Consider the following 19,014-nt stretch of genomic DNA (forward strand, 5'->3'; position numbering starts at 1 on the left):
GGGGGACAGAAAGACAAAGACACTGACTTGACTCCCTAGTCTGTCCAATCTTGTAAGGTTATCCCGAAAATGTGTGTGTTTACAAATCGTTACAGCATGACGACAAGCAGTCCACAGCAGGCCGTGGTGAGGTATTTTGTCTCTGGACCGAGAATGTTCAGAGCCATTGCTCTGCCGAAACAAGACGGCCGCAATTGCACGACAGGGTCGTCAGGATCCAATCACGCGTGGTGGTCGCAATCTGCCCGAAAACATGTGTCTCCAACGTTTGCGGGGAGAGGGGGAGGGGGGAGAGAATAACACTACACCTTGAACCCACACAGAAGTTTTCGGCTGGCATTCGGCAGAATAGGGGATCTTCATCAAGCAGTTGGGGGGGGGGGGCTTATCGTTGCAGCCGATACGAGCCTTCGGGGTGAGTACGGAGCTTTTATCGGTCGTGCCATCCGCTGCCGGTTTTCTCGTCGTCAACTCGCTCTCGACGGAACAGACGGGCCATCAGGTCTTAACAATGATTCGATACACCGTAGGTGTGGATGGATGGAATCGGGACCCAACTCGACCACAAACCCGGCCAAGAACTGCACTTCTCAATGGCTGCCCGCTGCCGGCCCTTGCCCTGTCAGTCTGTCTAGTTCGAGTGCCAGTTCGTGGTCCCGGTGTGCATGTGCGTGTGCTTGACAGAAACACGGGGTGTGCGGCGACTGTGGTGTATGGCGAGCACCCCGTTCTGAAGCTATGGTGTGGCCAGCTTGAGACGGGGTTGGTCAGCAAGTCGGTTAGGTAGGATGTTGCTCTGACTGCAGCTGTCTTTCTGTGAGCATGTTTATCGCCAGTGTAAGTGGTTTCCTATCCACCTTGCCGTCGATGGGGGGGTACCTATGCAGGACGCTTGCATTCGAGGCGAGCAGTAAGCGCCAGAGGTTCGTTAAGAAGAAGCGCAATGATTGCATGTTTGCCCTTTCCAACTGTTGGGTTGGTTGGCGTGTGGCTTTGATCTATTTTTTGAGGCTCTTTCCTCGACGGGAAAGTTCTCTGACGGCTTCTTACTGAGCCCTCGGCAGCTTTGATGCCGGTTCGAAACTAGAAGCACTAGGGCCATTATTCTTCAAGCTCCTATCAAATCAGAGAGGGGTACAGCAATCTGTAAGAGCCCTGCCGCTCTGGCAAGACAAGATCCTTCACACAAAGAGACCAATAACAGTCATATCAAACACCCAGCCTCTTACGTAGTACTTACATGGTGATTGGAATCCATCTCAAGCCTTGATCATGACTCAGTACAAAGCTACTGAGTAGTGGCATTCCAAGTCAAAACTCGGTGGCCTATCCAAAGTTGAGAGGTCCACGACGATGATATCCACCATCAACAACACTACATACGCCGGAACCACTCAGCAAAGCGCCCAATGACTGGGCCGAAGTGGGTTGTTTTTAAGGGCTCTCGCATTACAAAAAGTGCTTGTACTCAAGCACAGAGGTGGAAGCTCTCATAGGTAGATATCCATTTCTGATGCCTTTTTTTAGCCAACAACAGCATCATCAAACGCCATCACAGGTAGGCTGGCAAGGATCAGGTACAAACACATTTCGTTCCCACTAAATAAAAATACACAAAACCAAGCTACCTATTCAAGCACGTCATCACGTAACCCCATTTCCATTCCCATTCCCATTATTCCCCCCAAACACCTCACCATTACTCCTCCTATTATGCACCCCATTCCCCAAATCCACCACCACCTCCAACCCCCATTCACCCCCCCTATCCATAAACCGTCCCTTCACTCCCTTTAGTCCCCTCCTCCCCCGGTTTCTTACACCCCCGGTCGCCTCCTCCCCGCCGGTCTCCTTATCAGCCGCCGCCGTTATCCCCTCCCTCTCATCCTCCATGTAATCCTCCAACCGAGCCTTATCTGTCGACGAGACAGTCACCAAGCCAGCTAGTTGATCCCCTTTCAGGACGGGAACATCCCAGACGGCGGTCTGGATCATGATCCCTAGCAAAAAGATGACTGTGGCTGAGACTTGGATGATCAAAAAGGAGAGGTAGGGCCAGTGGATTGATATGACTCTGTCACCTGTGCCTCCTGGCGTGGTTGCTGTTCCTGAGGCCAAGATGACGCGGCCGCCGGCGTTGGGAGAGGCTCGGAGGCTATTGATCTCAAAGTTAGCTTCTGTCACGTTACAAAGGGTCGCAAAACAAGCCCGCTCATTTGTCAAAAGGGTTTCTTTGGACAAGGTGGGAGGAGTGACAGAAGAAGAAATAAAATAAAAATTTAAAAAAAAACAAATAGATAATATAAAAAAAAGGCGGGGGGAGGGGGGGAGGAAGGAGGATGAAACATACGCATTGGTTAGCCCAAGGGCGATATTACTCGTGATATTACCCACCACTTCCCTCGCATCATCATTTCCCACAACAGAAGTGACTTCCCCTAGCACCCTCCCCGATGAACCTATCTGCCCTGGAGAGTTGGTGGAGTAATTCCCGTTGAACAAACCTAAAAGGTAACGATGAAGATAGCTTGCGTGCTCCCGGTTGACAGTATACTCCCCCTGCCTCTTCCCAACAACAACCCTTGACGTGCTGCTACTGCTCAAGGCAGAAGAGTGCACCACCTTTGTCTTTGCTACCCCTTCAGACACCTCCACACGGTAGGTATTCACGCAGAAATAGAACAAGATCTCCAAGGCGGAGGTTGACTCGTCTGAGGTGGTGTAAATTAAAAAGAAATTGGCGATGCCAGAGGTGGTTTTCCCTGTGTCGTCGCCTGTGGTGAAGCCTAATGTGTTGCGAACAGGGAGGAAGGATGTATTAATGGCAGAGGTGATATTGAGGTTGCCGGTGGTGAGGAGGATGCCATTTGGGAGTGTGGCTCGGGGGGAGACGAGGGTGGGAGGGGCGACGTTGAGTCGTGGGGTTATATCTGCTGTTGAGGAGCAGATTGCCAAGGAAGAAAAGTCGGGGAAGGTGCACGAGCCGGTCGAGCATGTTGGTGAGAGGTGAGCAATGGGTGAGGAGGGTGGTTGGAACAGAGAGCTGTGGAGGGAGGTTATCTCGGCGGGTGAGAGGGCTACATCCTGTTAGCTGATAGGAAACATAAAGGGGCAAGGAGCGTACCATTGTAAGGCTCAGGATGGGTGTAAGCCTCGCTCCTCGGCACCGTTGCCGTCGCCCCTACCGCAATCCCACTACCGCCATCACTCAGAGGATACGTAATCGCCGCCTGGGTCAACGGCGACAGCAGAAAAGCTGTTGTTAGCAAAGCTGCAGCTGACATCCCCAGTGCCCTCCCCTTTCTCTTCAACATCAACTTGATGCCCCCTATTGGTGTCCTTTTGGCATCTTCAAACACCCCATAATCTCTGATATCCTTCTCTCCTCTTGCAAACGAGTTCCATTTTAACTGCGACAATCCCTCTCCCAATGGCACCACCAGCGCAGCTTGTGCTATCGCCACCAAGAACCCAACGAGGGTGTTCAAAGATATCGCCATTGGCCATTCAGACAAAGACTGCCCTTCGTGGATCTTGAAAACTGCTATTGTGAGAGCAAGACAGACAAGGCTGATGAAGCAACATGTCAGCTCCACAATCCAGCAGCCCAAATACCCGAAACATCCCTGACTACCATAGCCAGTTCCATGCTGTTGCTTCTTGCGTCTCCTCTGACGATCCCAGGACCTTTGAGCTTTCAAATATTTCTTATTTATTGGTGGGACATCCGGGATGGCATCCTGCCTAGGAATCTGCCCATCAATCTGGGATTCATCCTTTGGTTCCGTTCCCGGACCCGGGTTGAAATAATCGAGATCTTCATAATGCATAAAAGGCCCAGAGTTCGCATGGTTGCCCCGACCTGAAGACAATCGAGTCAGATTACTGGGACGGCTCTCTCTCTGCTGACTTTGCCTCAACCTTTCAGGAACCATATTTTGACTCGTTGTCGAACGAGAGTGATGCCGAAGGTTAGGAGTGCTATTAGTCTGCGTGGTAGATCTCCACGCCGAAGGTGGCACAGGCGTGATTTCTTCTTCTCTTGGAGGCTGCCGCTCGCTCGGAGGAGGCGTGATATTCAGCCATGAAGCCGTAACCGGAGGCCCAGACGTCGATAATGTCGGTTCTGGAGCTGGCCCATAAGAAGTCCGAATGGGACCCTTACCCGGCTGCGCCGCCCGCGCCCTCGCTTCGTTCAACTCTCGCAAGTCCCGGCTCCCTCGCCAATATTGAGAAGGTGGGAATGGCACATCCACAGGATGCGATCGAAGCGGTTGTGGAGGTGATGGTTGCGGCACAGGCGGGAGGTCCTTGTTCTGGGTAGCATAGGCGAGCCAGATTGGCGGATAGCTTTCTGTGCGTGGGACATCGGGTCGCTGTGGCACTGGAAGCTGCTGCTGCTGCTGTGACTGTTGTCTCGGCCAAGAGGAAGCTGAGAGGGATTCGTTGTACTGTTGTTGTTGTTGTTGTTGCGCCTGATGCTGCTGCTGCTGTTGCTGGAAGGACCCCGCATTGCCAGCTGCTTGCCAACCCGACTGTGCCGCAGCTTGGTGGTGTTGATGATGGGGAGGCGAAGAAAGACCCAAAGCTGTGCCTCCTCCACTGCCGTATACGTAGTATTGCTGCAGCTGTTCCTGATCGATGTCGTCGCTATCCCCTTGCTGGACAATATCTTCTTCCTGGTCCTCATGGATGGAACTGGCTGGGGACACAGTATGTCGCCCCCCACTGCTCACGGTCCCCACGCGCTGTGGTGATAATGGCGTTTGTGATGAAGACGCATTGGTCGGTTTCCTTGCTGGTCGAGTCTCCAAAGGCGAAACTTGTTCCTCGAGAGCTGGTCTCGGGCGCGTAGTGGCAGTATTGGTAGCCACAGTCACTGGTTGTCTACGCGTAGTCGTTGACGATGCTGATGGTACCGATATCATCTGTGGCCGTGAAGAAGGCGCTGTCGATGTCACCGGGGGATAATACGGCTCCGAAAAGACATAACCCTCTTCATCCTCGAGGTAGTATCGGTCATCGTGACACGGAGGACCTGGGGGCATATCGGGCAGCGCCTATCGTTGTCGTCGTGGATTTATCGAGAAGAAACATTTCCCGTCTTAACGAAATCCTCTCATTCCAATATATCCAACCTCAATTCCTTCCCATCGATCCAACAAACACGAAGCTGAGTGAGCGGATTTTCGTTCCTTTGCCGGTCTATCTTACCATCCGTCTCACACAGCCGACGGAGAGTGTAGGCACCGCAGAATCAGACGTGACAACAATTCGTCCCTCCTCCCTCTTGCCAAGTGCCAATTGAACCAAGAGGTGGAGAAAACAAAAAACAGCGACGGGGAAGTTTGAAGAGCAAAAAGGAAAATCAAATCGAATGATGAAATGTTTGGTTTAGCCAAACAACCACTCTTACCTACCCACCCCTCTCTCCTCATGTCTGAGGTAAGCTCAGCTTGGTTTAGTACATGGGGGAGGGGTGATGATGCACGATCCGTACCTGTCCATTTCTTACATACATAGACGATCCCGGCTACACACACACACACACACAGAACACAAGGCCCAACAAACACACCCATTAACAAACCCACCACCCTCACAAACAGACTTTTTGATGCGTGCCTTGATTTTTCAACGTTTTATTGCCAAAGCCACCTGCACTCTCATCCGGCTTAGTTTCACTGGTGATATCTGTACCTTTTCTGCGCAATGTCGTCAATCAATCCCCCATCCCGTCTCCGTCCATCACCAAATACACCCAACTCACCAATGTCTCTACCCTCAGCCGTTTGATGACTGAACCGGGCTTTTCGTTTTATTATCCACCCTCGTTGATTGCTCGCAGCAACAAGCAGGCCGAGGCCAGGGCCGTTGAGAATTTCAGGCCGGGTAGCTGCTGTTGCTGCTTGCCTCTTCCCCAGCCTCTTCCCTCCCAATCGAGGCATAAGATGTGATACAATCCTTGGCATGACCTCGATCTCCAGAATCCGACTATTTCTATATGTCCACGAAGATCAACAAACTTGCTGGAAAGATGAAATAATTTGATCTATATGATAGAATCGACTAATACACCCGGTTAATAGAGCAGAAAAAAAAGGGTCCAGTCCACTCAATTGTTGTTGTACTATGGACTTTTATGGTGGAGCCAAACCCACCACAGGACCACCCCCCCCGAGCCGGGACAAATAACATCCCAGAGAAAGCTGCTGCCTGAAGATTCATAAAACCTCACGTTCAAAACACTTGCACAAATCCCTATTCATGAAACAGTGTTTTTACCATCATTCCAACCCTTATGAAGCCGAAAAATGAGAAGCATTATGGTGTTTGTGAACCAAGATCGCTAGAAACCTCAGAGAACCCCAAAATAAGACGAACAATTGCTGCGCCGCCGCGCGGTAGTCTCGGCACAGGTGGTCAGCTCGACACAGAAATGCAAAAATCCCGAGCTGCCACGGCCGCTCGATAAGATGCTGAGCTCCAATATACTCAAGCCCTCAAGCCCTCAAACCCTCAGGCCCTCAGGCCCTCAGGTCCTCAAGTCCTCGAGAGAGAAGGGTGTCACGACCAGTCCCGGCCCGGTTACACTGCATTTTGATCCCCTCTTTTCCCTCCTTCTCCGCAACTCCCCAGAGTGCCTTCCATCCCACTTCCCCACTTCCTCAATCCTGAAACTTGTGGCTTTGGCGAGCTGAGATGCAAAGAATTCATGTTCAATGCTGCAATCTACTTAAGCAACTGTTTTAATTGTTAAGAAAGTGAAGTATGGCACCGAGCAAAGTCGCCGAACGGAAGCCGATGATGGGTGGACCCACCCGGTGCCGACCCGGCCCGGCCCGGCGAACAGGTGGATCTACGTCGGACGCCGAGCTAACCGGGGTCGAGGCCGGCCCAAAGAAAAACTGACAGTCTGCCTTGTCAAAAGTATACAATCCCGATCCTGTATTTTTGGTTCCAAACCGAGAACAACAAATTCCAGATTATAGAAACCTGGGACCAAAGCACCGGTAACATCACCCCCAAGGGCACCTTCTACCCGGCGGCACAGGCCCAATCCATCACATCCAATATCACTCAGTCAAAAGGCAAATACCGGTAGACTTCTCTACTGTCCTAAATCATAACACTTATACATCCACCACCTCCCACCCAATACCCATCGCGCGCACGCTTCGCTCATGTTATACCCCCCTTGATGATGCCCCTTAAATTATGCCACACCCAACAACCAAGCAGCTTTTTGACCCTCTCAACATGTCCAATAAATAAAAGCCCGTACAAAACAACTATATAAACCGCTGAACTCATCCCTCCAAAAAGAAAAAAAAAAAACCTCCCTAAACGCCCTATCCCATGTGACCCCCCAGGAAACAAAACATACCAATCCAACTCCCTAGCCATGTAATCCCTGGGGTAATTCCTTATATAATAACAAGACAGAAAAATACACACCACTACTAATCCCGATACGCAGTGAATGAACCCCCAGACGTAGATTCCATATGCGTCACGCTCGATGCCTCCGACCCTGATGATACGCTCCGTCTGAACAGCCAGTCCTAATGGCGATGTTCATGGCCGTGACCATGGCTGTGATCGTGATCCGAGTGTGAGTGAGAATGGCTGCTTTCTGGCCGTGATCCAGCTGCAGAAGTGTTGCAGCACCCCTTCCCAACACAGTCATCAACACAGTCCAGGAGGCACGCATCCTCTTCCTCTAGCTCTCCACACCTTGGCGCCGCGATAACTGTTGAGCCATCCAACCCCATATTCACCACCGATTCGTGGTCATGCCCCTCATCTAAACAGAACTCTGGTTGGATCGTAGCGCTGTGAATACCGTAGGCGTGCAAGCATTTCCTAGCCATCCTAGCCACCTCCATGTATCTCGCGCCACCAGCCTCGGAGAGAGGGAAGGCGACCTTGATATGCATCGAGGCCACGATCTTGGTATCAGAGAGCTGCCAGATATGGACGTGGTGGCAGCTGACAACCCCGGGAAGACACTGGATATCCTCCTTGACTTCTTGCAGGTCGATGTTTTCTGGCGTGGCCTGAAGAAGAACCTTGGATGTCGCCTTGGTGAGAGGAATGGCCGATTTGAGAATGATGAGCGTGATGAATAGAGAAACCGCTGGATCAGCGTATCTCTTGCCGCTCCAGTCTGTCAACCAAATGATGAGCGCGGTCGCAATGACACCCACATTTCCAAGCGCATCTCCCAGTACGTGAAGAACCATGGCGTCCATTCCCATATCGGCGTGACTGTGGCCGTGCTTCTTTCCAGGCTTCCTTGGCTTGTTGTGATTATGCGAAATGTGAACGACCGAGTTGCGCCTAGATCGTTTCCCATGAGTATGCGCAGGTTCCGCCTCTTCCGGAATCACAGCATCTCCGCTCTGCTCAAGCAATGGCTGCTCCTCCTGAGCAGGCCCGTCAAGGAGCGCACTTTCATCCTCAGTATTACTGTCGCTGCTGGATTCATCATCGACCGGGGGTTTGGTAGCGGCGATGATCTCCTGTCGGAAACTGGCGGGGTGGATGCTGATATCGTCTATACTCAAACGACCGTGCTGCCGGGCAGCCTGAAGACGTTTCTTGTGCCCGGAACGAGAACCTTGGCGAGAATGGCTATCAGTTGAAAATCGAATGTTTCCACCCGGAGATTCAGGGATCAAAGCAGGAGGCTGCTCGTTGGTGGGCGATGCCAGGTCCCGGTAGCCGGCGCGTCCCTCCTCTGCCGTGCTAACATCTGCCTCGTGTGTATGCGAGTGTCCGTCGCCATGATCGTGGGCGTGGTCATGGTCGTGATCCCCAGGCCCATGCGAATGTCCGTGTCCACCAAGAACGACAAAGCCAACCAAGTTTGACGCCAATCCCATGCAGCCCACAACAAGGATGAGTTGAGGGTTTTCGATATCAGGTGGATCAACGAGTCGTGAAATGGCTTCGAGTACGATAGAAACGCAAAGAGCGATGAGGAAGACAGCGTTGAAGAACGCACCCAGAATTTCGGCACGAACCCACTACAGGTCAAGTCAGTCAGTTACACAGATTTCCAGAGCGGGCATGATGGCGCTGGGCGAGGCGGAACTCACTCCGTATGAGAATCTGTTGGTGGTTGCCTTTGCCGCTACAGAGACGGCCCATAAACCGACAAGCAGTGAAATGATATCGTTTAACTAGCAGATGGTTAGCAACGAGGGAAATAAGCCGGATGACGAGGCAATAGGTACCATATGAAAGGCATCCGCCATCAGCGCCAGTGACCCAACCATGAAGCCGACAGTGAGCTCCAGGACGAAGAACATGACGTCGATGACGAGCATCACCTTGATGCGCGTCGATTTCGACCACCCCATCTTGAATGTCGTTCCGAAAGAATTCCTCCAAAAATTGAGTCGAGGTTGGTGATGTGTTTCGCGCTCGATGTGTTATGCCAACGACAGTGGGATGAAAAGAGAAAAACAACAAAAAGATGGGATGTGTTTTGCGATGGCGCAGGTCAGACCGAGACGTCTGGTCTTTGCGTGATCAGACTGGGCGAGAATTCGCCGCCCCTCGTTGTTGACTAAAAAGGTGTGAGATGGCTAGCGTGCCCAGCGGTCGGGTCCAGGAATAAAAAACGTTGGCCGGGGGTTGCGATTATCTTTCAGACCCCTGTCCCGTCCTGCCGGTGACCTTCCTCAAAGAGATGCTTCAGCTGAAAGTTCAGATCAGTATCCGTAGCCCCATCGCATTCGCGCGTTCAATAGTTTGGTGACACTCTTGTAGAAATACACACAAGATAGATGGCATTGATCTGATCGCAAGGAACGGCATCTTGTTGCGCTCCCTCGCTGAGGTGTGCTGGCTCGTGGCAGTGAAAGGAAGCCGGCCCTGGTGACATCAATCAGGCGCCCCGCTTGCCCTGGAATGCCCCGCTTTTTTGAATCGCCACAGCAATCGAGAGAAAGCCGTCGGAGTTCACATTCGGCAGAGACTCGTTCCAGCAAGTTGACTGTTTGTGGCAGACAGTCCCGTGTTTGAGGATATTAGCTACCGAATCTATTTTCTTTCTGGAATCCAACCTTATTCTGAATAAACTTTGTCCTGCCAGGAACAAGCACCGTTGGCGAACTCTAAACTTATGTGTAACGTCCCTGAATCCATCCACCGGTACACTTGGACCCTCACCAAAACCGTTGAACCAGAACAGGCCTGTTGACTCAGCTAACCTGGTGATGCATTTACCTACGCGCCAGCGAGCTCACTTATCAGCAAGGAATGGCCAGACGTGGTGATATCAAACTACCGATACAACACCAACCCAAGACTTTCGGCGCGGGGGCTAGTACCCTTTTGAGCAGGTGGCTACGCGAAGATCAACTACACTATCCTCAACTCAACCATACGCATGAACATTCGTGGACAACTACCTGCCTGTAACGTCAGGTCCTATGCCGTGGAAAAGTCAAAACTACCGCTTTATAGGGCAACAAGTCATGCGAACTCTTGCGGGCCGCATGATCTAGAAGCTCTCAGGTTACACCACATTCAGGTGTCGAAGCTATCATATTCAGTATCCAGGAACACATACATGACAAAGGACGGTGCTTCAAACACTGAACATCGCTTGACCTTAGATCATGTCATCGACAACGTTATACCCAAGTATTGCTCCTAGACTCGGGGCATGGAAGGTCGACCAATGAGTGGTACTTGGAAATGGGTGATCCAACAGACTCGTTCCCACCCACACAAGGTACACCAATTACGCAGTATTTATATAGGGATTTGTAACATTTTTGCAAGATTTCTCATTAAATATGCGGTTCCTACTTTCCCACAACATACCGAACACCAACGACATGGATCCAGCCCCTACTTAAGCCTGGCTTTTCAACCACATCCCCAAGAATGCGTATGCCGCGACCATCACAATATCTACGAGTTTAACAGAAAAACACTTTCAAAAAAAGAGACATAGGATATTCGGAGTCAAAAGTTGAAGAAAACAAAACATACAACACCGAGGATTCCCCAGTGGTCACCCACCTGAGTACTGATTCGGCGTTCAGCTGTTTGACGAGGGCAGAGCGGACGGGATGCCGTATTTTCAACTGACTATGGTCGTATGTAACAGTTCTGTACCAAAATCTAGTTTATATCCTAATGGGTGAGATATTGCCCATTTGTGGGTTCCATGTAAGACACCAACATGAGCGCGCCCAACCCTATACCTAGCCCAACATAACAGCAGCGACAAACAAGATAGTCGAAACCCACGCAACTGGTAAAATGAGCGAGTCTTTGTCAGATCTCATATAAGATTGACTAGAGATGATTCAAGGTGAATGAATTTTGGGTCCATGGTTTGGGATCCAATAGGATTAGGCTGCCATTTGTCACGCAAGTCTCACAGGGTCAAGTGTCAGCACTGAAAAGAGATTAACTTAAGTAAGCACACGATCCTTGTGCAAAGCTGACAGTCCATCTCTCTTGCACTGTACAGTTGAGACCAGACTTACAACTTGCTTCATAGATATATCCTAATAATCATATCATGGCATGTTTCTTCCTCCCCAGTGGAATCGACGAAGGTGGGTCGAACCAGAGCCCATTCGCCCCTCCTCCCTCCAAAGCCCAACAAGCCTGTGTAAGTTGCCGAAAGCAAAAGTGAGCCTCCCTCTTAACCCCCTTCTCATGAACCAGCACTGACAACACGCCCAGGAGAAAATGCGACAAAATCCTCCCCACCTGCGGCCTCTGTGCCAGAATGGCCCGGCCATGCGATTACACCATCCTCGACACCATCCCACAACAGCAACCGGCCCAAGCATCATCAGAGGAGCTCGCAACCCTCCAGGCCCGGCTGTGTGAGCTAGAGAATCGTCTCAACAATGCCTCTCAATCTCAACAACCACCACCGCCACGACAACCATCACCACCTACCATGCATATCAACCCTGAAATTCTCCCCCCTCTACCTCCCAAGCCACCCTCGTCCCTCTGGTCCCCTTCTGCTGTCCCCTCCCGCTTTCCCACCTCCTTATTCCTCGACCTGGACGCCTTCAACTGGTCCACCACCCCCATCCCCACCCCCAATATGCCCATCCCAAGTGAAGTCCTCGACATCCTATCCAGAGGCACAACAGTCCAAGACACTGCCACCGAATACTTCCACGGCACCCACGCTTGGTTCCCCTTCATCTCCAGAAAACGCATGGAGCTCGGGCTGTCCCTCTGGGAAGCCGGTCCCGAACTTGCCTTCCTCTTTCTCGGCATGAAACTGGTAAGCACCCCAGTCAACAACGGGGTGGAGCCAGCCGGCAACCCGCTGTATACCGCAGCGAAAAGATTCTGGGCTTCGCTCGAACAAGCCGGGAGCGTGAGCCTGCAGTTTGTCCAGGGGATGGTACTGGTGACGGTTTATGAGATGGGGCACGGGATATACCCCGCGGCGTGGATCAGCGTAGGAGTGCTGGGGAGATGGGTTGAGGTTTTAGGACTGCCGGGGTTTAGAAGAGGAGGGGTGGCGTTGGGGAGCGTGGTACGTCTTTTCAGCTGCTGTGATGATGACTCTGAAACCGATGATGGATGATGCTGACAGTACCTTCAAAAAGACAACCTGGACTGAATCCGAAGAACGCCGCCGTTTGTGGTGGGCAATCTACATTCTTGATCGCTGCATCTGCCTCGGCAACAAGAGATGTTTCTGCCTTCCGGAGCCAGACGAGTCTTTTGTCCTGCCGGTAGATGATAAAGCTTTTGTTAGTCCCCCTTCCCACTTGCTACCAAGTCACTAACCCACTTCCCGCCCCTCCAGGACGAAGGCAACCCAACCCTCTCCCCCACCAACCCCCTACCAACAACCCCGTTCACCATCCAGGCTCTCTCCCCCTTCACCCGCCTAGTCCAATCCGCCCTGCTCCTCTCCCGCACCCTAACCCACGTCCGCACCGTCATCCAATCCAACATCTCCAACCGCCCTGTCCCATTCTCCCTTCCCCTTCTCACGTCCCTCGCCACCGACCTGGTTAACTTCACCCAGGTGATCCAATCCGAATTTTCCCCCGAACCACCCTCCCCCGGGACTACCACCACCCCCTCCTCCACCTCAACCTTCCTCCCCACCACCATCACCAGCGTCTCCCCTTGCTACACCATCTCCCTCCTCCCGTCTCTTTCAGTAGCCCTCTCAACTCTAATCCTCCTCTTCAACACCTACTGCACCCCCGAAAACCAACACCTCGGCCCCTCCCCCCTCCCCGGCCCCGAAGCCCCCCCCCTCCAGTCCCCCTCCCACATTTCCTTTGCTCAGCAGTCTATGCAAGGGCTACGGGAGACCTCCCTCAAGATCCGCGAGCTCTCCCTCGAACTCCTCGACCTGCTCGTCCTCCCCTCCCAAGAAAAAAAACTCTCCCCTTTGTGCCTCGACAGCCTCTACGCCTCAATGGCAACACTGCACTGGTTATGGAAAGAAGGCGGCGACGCGGACGTGAGAGAGGCGCTCGAGGATGTGCGACGGTGCATAAGCAGGACGAGCATGCGGTGGCGGGTGTCGAGAGAGTACCTCGAAATACTCAAACGGCAAGACGTCAGTTTTGCCATGGCTTTCAGGGCTGAGAGTGGCAAGTCATGTTTGACACGTGTGGACGGATCGTAACCGCCGCTGTCGTTGACAATGATGGGACCCGCATGAACAAGCAAATGTTAAAACTCCATAATAAACGTTGAGGTATACACTGGATGGATAATACATAACATAACGCCAATTCTTCTCAGTCGAACCCCAAACACCATTGGCTTGCTTGCTTGCTTTCCCATAGTCTAACAAATACCTCCCCTCAAAACTTGTAAACCTGCTCAGGGGTATACCCCAACTCCTTCAAAATCCCCTTCAACTCCCCCTGGTCCCTCGGGCTCTTCTTGTTCCCCGAAATACTGTCCATCATCCCCGGCGGCCCGCAAACAAAAACCTTGATGTTCTCATTCTTCGGCTCCGGCAACACAGTCTTCAGCAGCTCCTTGTTGATGAACCCCTTCGCACCAGTCCACTGCTTGGGCGGGTTGTCCAAGACATAAAACGCCCTGAACCGCTGAGGGTAGTGGTTCTCGAGCGTGGCCAGCTCGTTCTTCAACAAGATATCATCCGCGCTGACGTTGCCAAAAACCAAGGTAACCTTGGTCTTATCCTCGGGGTTGTTGAAGATGGTCCTGAGCAGCTGGTACATGGGCGTGATCCCCGTACCACCAGCCACAAGAGCAATATGCTCATGTTTGTTCGGCGACCAAGCATACTTTGGCAGCGGCCCCTTCACATCAAGCCTCTGACCGGGAGCCATATCGTGCAAATGGGTGCTCATCGGGCCATTGGGGTACTTCTTCACCAACAAATCAATATACCCCGGCGTGTCCTCGTCGCTGATTGGCGTGTACGGCCTCAAAACAGCCTTCTCGGCATCCAGAGGCTTGTACTTTGTCAAAATGGCACTCGCGACAGGAAGGCCAGAGACCATGTCATCCTCGGGCAGGCGGAAACGAAGACGCTTCGAGTTGTGGTTGATGATCTCCACCTCCTCAAGCTTGAGGCTGAGGAAGCCCTGGTCGCCGCCGGTGAAGGCTTTCTTGGCCTCGACGCCCGGAATCTTCTCCGCGACGGCGGCGGAGGCGTTCTTGACCTTTTCCTGGGCCTTGTTCGCAGCGGTGGAGCCGGAGAGGAAGTAGTAGCCTGCACCGGCGAGACCGGCGGCGGCGGCGGCGCCGTAGAGGAGGGTGTTGTTGCTGCCCTTGGAGGAGGGGGAGGGGTCGGTGGCGTAGCTGCGGATTTGCTGCAGAATCAAGAAAAAAATGTCAGTCAATGCGGTACAGGATCCATGATTGCAGGATGCGAAAGAAGCTCAAAAGCTACCGCTTAGTCTGCGGTTGGTACATCCCTCGTGCTGACCCAGCGATGACGCAGTTGGGGAGAGAGAGACAGCGAACAAAAAATTAGACTCACGCGCTTGAGGGGCGCAGAGACCCGGAAGGCGGACCGACTAGCGACGAATAGACTCATTGTTGGTGGTGATGTTGACGTTTTTTTTTTTTGTTGGAGGTGTTGGAGAAGAAGATCAAGAACTCCAAGAACCAGAACAGGACCCGGGTGTTTGTATCTCAATCGGAGTGGAGGGAGGGGGGAAAGAGACGGGGGATTTGTAAAAAAAGGTGGAGGAAATCCGACCCTCTAGGATGTTGCTTGATTAGCCGTTGTTCCTACCCAGCGATTCCGGCGATTTACGTCATCCCCTCCCCCCAAGGCCCGCTAGAAACATGCTCTGCAGCACGACTTATCAAGTTGGGTTTTTGGTGATGGAACAGGTGGGGTCTGTCTGAAAGTTGAGATGTCATCTGGAGTCTTGATGGCAGTGTTCATCTCTTGTTTTTAGAATTGAGGAATTAGGTAATTGCCAATGGCTTCAGATGGCAGGTTTGGGCATGTGTGTTTTGATCAACGTATCCTTTTCTTCAACAGCAATCCTCTATCTCTCACATACATCAACACAACAAACAACCTCCTCTGAACTATATATCCACCTTATGATGGCACATGTCTCACCCACCCACTCCAATGCAATTCTTTATAACGAAAGACAGCCTCACCAACACCCAGCAATGATCTCAACCATCCACACAGACAAACACGTCTCACCTCCCCCCCCCACCATCACAACAACGCAACACTCAGAAAACAAGACCATAGAAAGACTCAAATGGGCTCCCATCATGATCATTCAGCATTCAACATCAAAAAAAGATGACAAACGACAAAAAAAAAAGCTAATAAACAACCACGAGAGGGAAAAAAAACAGTAGGGTAAAAAGCCATTTCAAAGACAATAAAACATTTCGCCCTTCCTTTTTTCCACACAACCCACCCTAAAATTTCCGCCCAGCTTTGGGGGGAAAAACAAAAGAACCAGTCCTCTCATTTTATCAAGGCTCTGGGGTTAGGGGGTAGATATTAGTAGTACATTTATCCTGACGAGTTCAACAACACCAATTCCCTACTCCACGCTTTGCCATGCCCAATAATTTGTCCTGGTCCTGTGAGAACATTGCTGCTTCCTTCTCGTGTGTTGAAGCTACAGCCCGAAATTTCACCTCCCATACTTTCTCGCATTATCACCTGGACGCCCTCTTTGTACTCTCCAGCTTCGCATCCGGTAGCGTTTCCAATCCTGGCTCCCCTTTCTTGGTGGTGCTTATCACGTCTTGACTTCCTCTCCTGAGAAATCCGGCCTCGTTGTGGAAGAGTAGTGTTGGCGTGTTAGCTTGAGAGCCTCCTCGTTGGCCGTGGTAGTGCACTACCTGTGGAGGTGGCTGGCCAGCTTGTGTACCCAGCAGGTGTTGTGGGTAGGGGTCTAGGTCCTTGCTGCTCGTGCTAAAGGTTGATACTACCGGCTGGTGAAACCCGTTTGTTCCGGTTGCTGTTACTGTCGACCCGGAGCCTACGGTTGTGGCAGGCGATTGTGGAAGCTGATACTCGGTTTGAGTTGGGGTTCCCGCTTCGTTTGTGGCATTGCTGGGGCTTCCGGGGCTGGTAGTATCCAGTTGCCCTGTCAAGCTCGTCATGCCACCTTCAATATCACGGAGCAGCCGAACATATTCCTCAGGGACAAGCCCACTCTCTTGTGTTCTCGGATCCTCGGCCACAAGCCAGCCTTGACCATGCCGATATGATACCCAGATGATCTGACCCTCCACGAGCGGGAGCTCGTTCTCGTTCTCGCGCTCAAAATCAAAGAGAGCCACGGCTTTGCCGTGCATTTCCTCGTCGGGAGACGTGATGGTGAATTGATAGTCCCGTGAATAGCGGGATTCGTCAACGTTGTGGTATCCTGGCGAGGAGCACGTGCTCGAGTTGTCCGAATCGTAGGCGCCCTCGTCAGCGTAGCCCCTGGGCTGCTGGTTGGCGATTTGGTATGGCTCGTTTCCATTCCCGGGGTGTCCGTTGCCAGTGTGTCCCGCCTGTCCCGGTGGATAGGTCACGTATTCGCCGCCTGGGCCGTTCGCTTCGTTCCCTTGGTTGATGTAGTACCGGTCAGCTCCGTCGGTGCTGGTGCCGACGTAGAAGCCTCTATCGCCGCCATAATGGTCCTGGCTCATGAGCTGCTCACGGCCAACCCGACTCCTGCCGTAGATGCCACCCGACGAGGTCTTGTGATGCTTCCTGTGCCGAGAACTGACGACTGGGCTCTGGAGATCCTCGTCCTCGCTCCACGGTGGGCCGTCTGCCAAATGGATAGAGGGCAGATCAGCCGGTCTGCCGTGTGAGCCCCCGCCGCCGCTGCTCCAGAAGTGGCCATCCCAGCCCCGGCTGTCCCAGGCGGTTGGTGGGTCCGAGAGACGTCGCTGCTCGCTGGCGGGGGTGGTCATGCCCGAGGGCGGTCGTGATGGCTCCGGCGGCGGACCATAGTGAAGCGGGTGACCGGGCGGGTAGGCAAAGTCTCGTACGAGCGTGTAGGGCAGACTCGAGGGGAAGAGGGGGAAGATGTGAGAGGGCGGGCGTGACCGTGAGGGTAGCGAACTCGTGGTCGAGTACTGCGACAGCCGGTTCTTGGACGCGTGCGACATTGGGCGAGGAAGTTGGCTCCTGGGAGCGGGAGGTGAGGTGATGAGCGGTGGAAGTGCGGGGTGGGCCGCGTTCGCAGTCACCGGCGACGATATGGCGGGCGGCGACGTCGCTGGAGAGTTTGCGGGCGATAGGATCGCCGTCATGGTTTCTGAAGAAAGAGACGGCGGGACGGGCGTAGAAGAATTACTGATGTCGGGCGGGTGGGGTGCGGCCCTTTGCGCGCTGGCCGCTGGGTCGATTCGCTCGAAATCGAATAGCTGCGTGGGGACCCCCCAACCAGGCCTGCTCCCTACACTAAACCAGGGGTTGATAACTGGGGTCCGCGACTCGACCGAGTCTTGACTTTGCGCCTTCGAAACGCACGGTCTGTTTACTTTTTTGTCGTTGTTTAGAGCGAGGTTGTATTGTTGAGAAGAGAATCGTGTTTGACCCTCTCTTGTGACGGGGTCCGGACGGACCCTCGTTTCTCGAGGAACTGGAACCTCCTCTCTGCTCTCAGGCGCTGGCGCTGGCGCTGGCACTGGCACTGGCGCAGAACGGGGGCGGGCGTCTTCACAGTGCAGAAAAAAAAGATCAGACGAACGAAACTCGGCGGCTCGGAGGGGTGGAGCGTTGGGGGAACCTAGAACCGGTTGTTCGCTCGAGGCTCGACTCCGGAAGGTCGGAGAAAGGGGGGGGCAATGGGTGTCTGTTCCCACGTGGAAGGGCTGTCGAGAACAGTGGTGGTAGATGAGGACGTGGAAAAGAGAGCCAAATCAATTGGCCATCCCCAGAGCAAACGTGGTGTTTGACAGACAGTCGGAAGTCAAAGATGAGGGGAACCACCCACTACAACCCGCGAGCGGAACACAGCGCACACAGCAGGCAGAGAAGCGGGCGGCTGGCCGGGTTGCTTAAGCGCGCTGCGGCCAGAATCAGAGACCAGGCCCCAGCAATTGCCAATCGCTCTCCATTTTCTATTCACCATCTTTCATACTGTGTACAGATTGATGGATAGCCAGCTATGTAAGATCTGTATACTGTGTATGAACCAACTGCATGTTGGTGACAGTCGACGAGGGGAGAGAGAGGCCCGGAATGGCTGCACCTTTCATTGGCGAACTCTGGCATCTGACACACAAACTCGAAGGATTGTTCTGTCATTGAAAGCACAGTTGTCTCCTGTCTGCATTACGAGACGCATAGGTACCTAGCCGTCGTCCCAGCACAGAAATCGTTGTCTTGTCGTCCCATCTATATATAGCTTCTGTGAGTAGCATTCCCCAAGGTCCTGGGAGGAAAGTCGAAGAAACACCCAAAAAGCACGGTTAAATATACTGAAAAGCAGACTGATGAACGAACCACTTGTTTCCATTCGGAAGCTGGCTCGAGACAAAGAAACATGGAGGGGGCTTGAGAGAGGGGAAAGA

General features: G+C 52.8%; 6 protein-coding genes across 6 annotated transcripts; 1 reads left to right on the top strand and 5 right to left on the bottom strand.

Annotated features, from left to right (window-relative positions):
• Window positions 1-1,644: 1,644 nt before the first annotated feature.
• Window positions 1,645-5,048, bottom strand: QC761_111590 (uncharacterized protein; the record flags this gene model as incomplete). The annotated part of the gene is made up of 3 exons (XM_062874442.1): window positions 1,645-2,155; window positions 2,351-3,077; window positions 3,125-5,048. 3 exons carry the CDS (start codon window positions 5,046-5,048, stop codon window positions 1,645-1,647), a joined length of 3,162 nt encoding a protein of 1,053 aa, XP_062737568.1.
• Window positions 5,049-5,634: 586 nt separating this feature from the next.
• On the bottom strand, window positions 5,635-6,510 carry QC761_0012710 (uncharacterized protein; the record flags this gene model as incomplete). Its single annotated transcript, XM_062871945.1, has 2 exons — window positions 5,771-6,510; window positions 5,635-5,684 (listed from the first exon to the last, which is right to left on the bottom strand). Exons 1-2 carry the CDS (start codon window positions 5,970-5,972, stop codon window positions 5,635-5,637), a joined length of 252 nt encoding a protein of 83 aa, XP_062737569.1. The 5' UTR covers window positions 5,973-6,510.
• A 574-nt stretch (window positions 6,511-7,084) lies between these two features.
• ZRC1 (Zinc resistance conferring protein) lies at window positions 7,085-10,189 on the bottom strand. The gene is made up of 5 exons (XM_062874443.1): window positions 10,077-10,189; window positions 9,791-10,025; window positions 9,243-9,709; window positions 9,105-9,188; window positions 7,085-9,032 (listed from the first exon to the last, which is right to left on the bottom strand). The coding sequence occupies exons 3-5, from the start codon at window positions 9,366-9,368 to the stop codon at window positions 7,566-7,568; spliced, it is 1,677 nt and encodes a 558-aa protein (XP_062737570.1). The 5' UTR covers window positions 9,369-9,709; window positions 9,791-10,025; window positions 10,077-10,189; the 3' UTR covers window positions 7,085-7,565.
• A 1,202-nt stretch (window positions 10,190-11,391) lies between these two features.
• Window positions 11,392-13,685, top strand: QC761_111610 (uncharacterized protein). The gene is made up of 4 exons (XM_062874444.1): window positions 11,392-11,664; window positions 11,719-12,538; window positions 12,612-12,758; window positions 12,815-13,685. The coding sequence occupies exons 1-4, from the start codon at window positions 11,552-11,554 to the stop codon at window positions 13,652-13,654; spliced, it is 1,920 nt and encodes a 639-aa protein (XP_062737571.1). The 5' UTR covers window positions 11,392-11,551; the 3' UTR covers window positions 13,655-13,685.
• On the bottom strand, window positions 13,682-15,287 carry MCR1 (NADH-cytochrome b5 reductase). Its single transcript, XM_062874445.1, has 2 exons — window positions 14,990-15,287; window positions 13,682-14,819 (listed from the first exon to the last, which is right to left on the bottom strand). Exons 1-2 carry the CDS (start codon window positions 15,044-15,046, stop codon window positions 13,836-13,838), a joined length of 1,041 nt encoding a protein of 346 aa, XP_062737572.1. The 5' UTR covers window positions 15,047-15,287; the 3' UTR covers window positions 13,682-13,835.
• Window positions 15,288-16,152: 865 nt separating this feature from the next.
• NBP2 (HOG (high osmolarity glycerol) pathway protein) lies at window positions 16,153-17,748 on the bottom strand (the record flags this gene model as incomplete). Its single annotated transcript, XM_062874446.1, has 1 exon — window positions 16,153-17,748. The coding sequence occupies one exon, from the start codon at window positions 17,746-17,748 to the stop codon at window positions 16,153-16,155; it is 1,596 nt and encodes a 531-aa protein (XP_062737573.1).
• Window positions 17,749-19,014: the final 1,266 nt, after the last annotated feature.

Source organism: Podospora bellae-mahoneyi (genome assembly GCF_035222275.1).
Source record: "Podospora bellae-mahoneyi strain CBS 112042 chromosome 1 map unlocalized CBS112042p_1, whole genome shotgun sequence".
Lineage (NCBI taxonomy): Eukaryota > Fungi > Ascomycota > Sordariomycetes > Sordariales > Podosporaceae > Podospora > Podospora bellae-mahoneyi.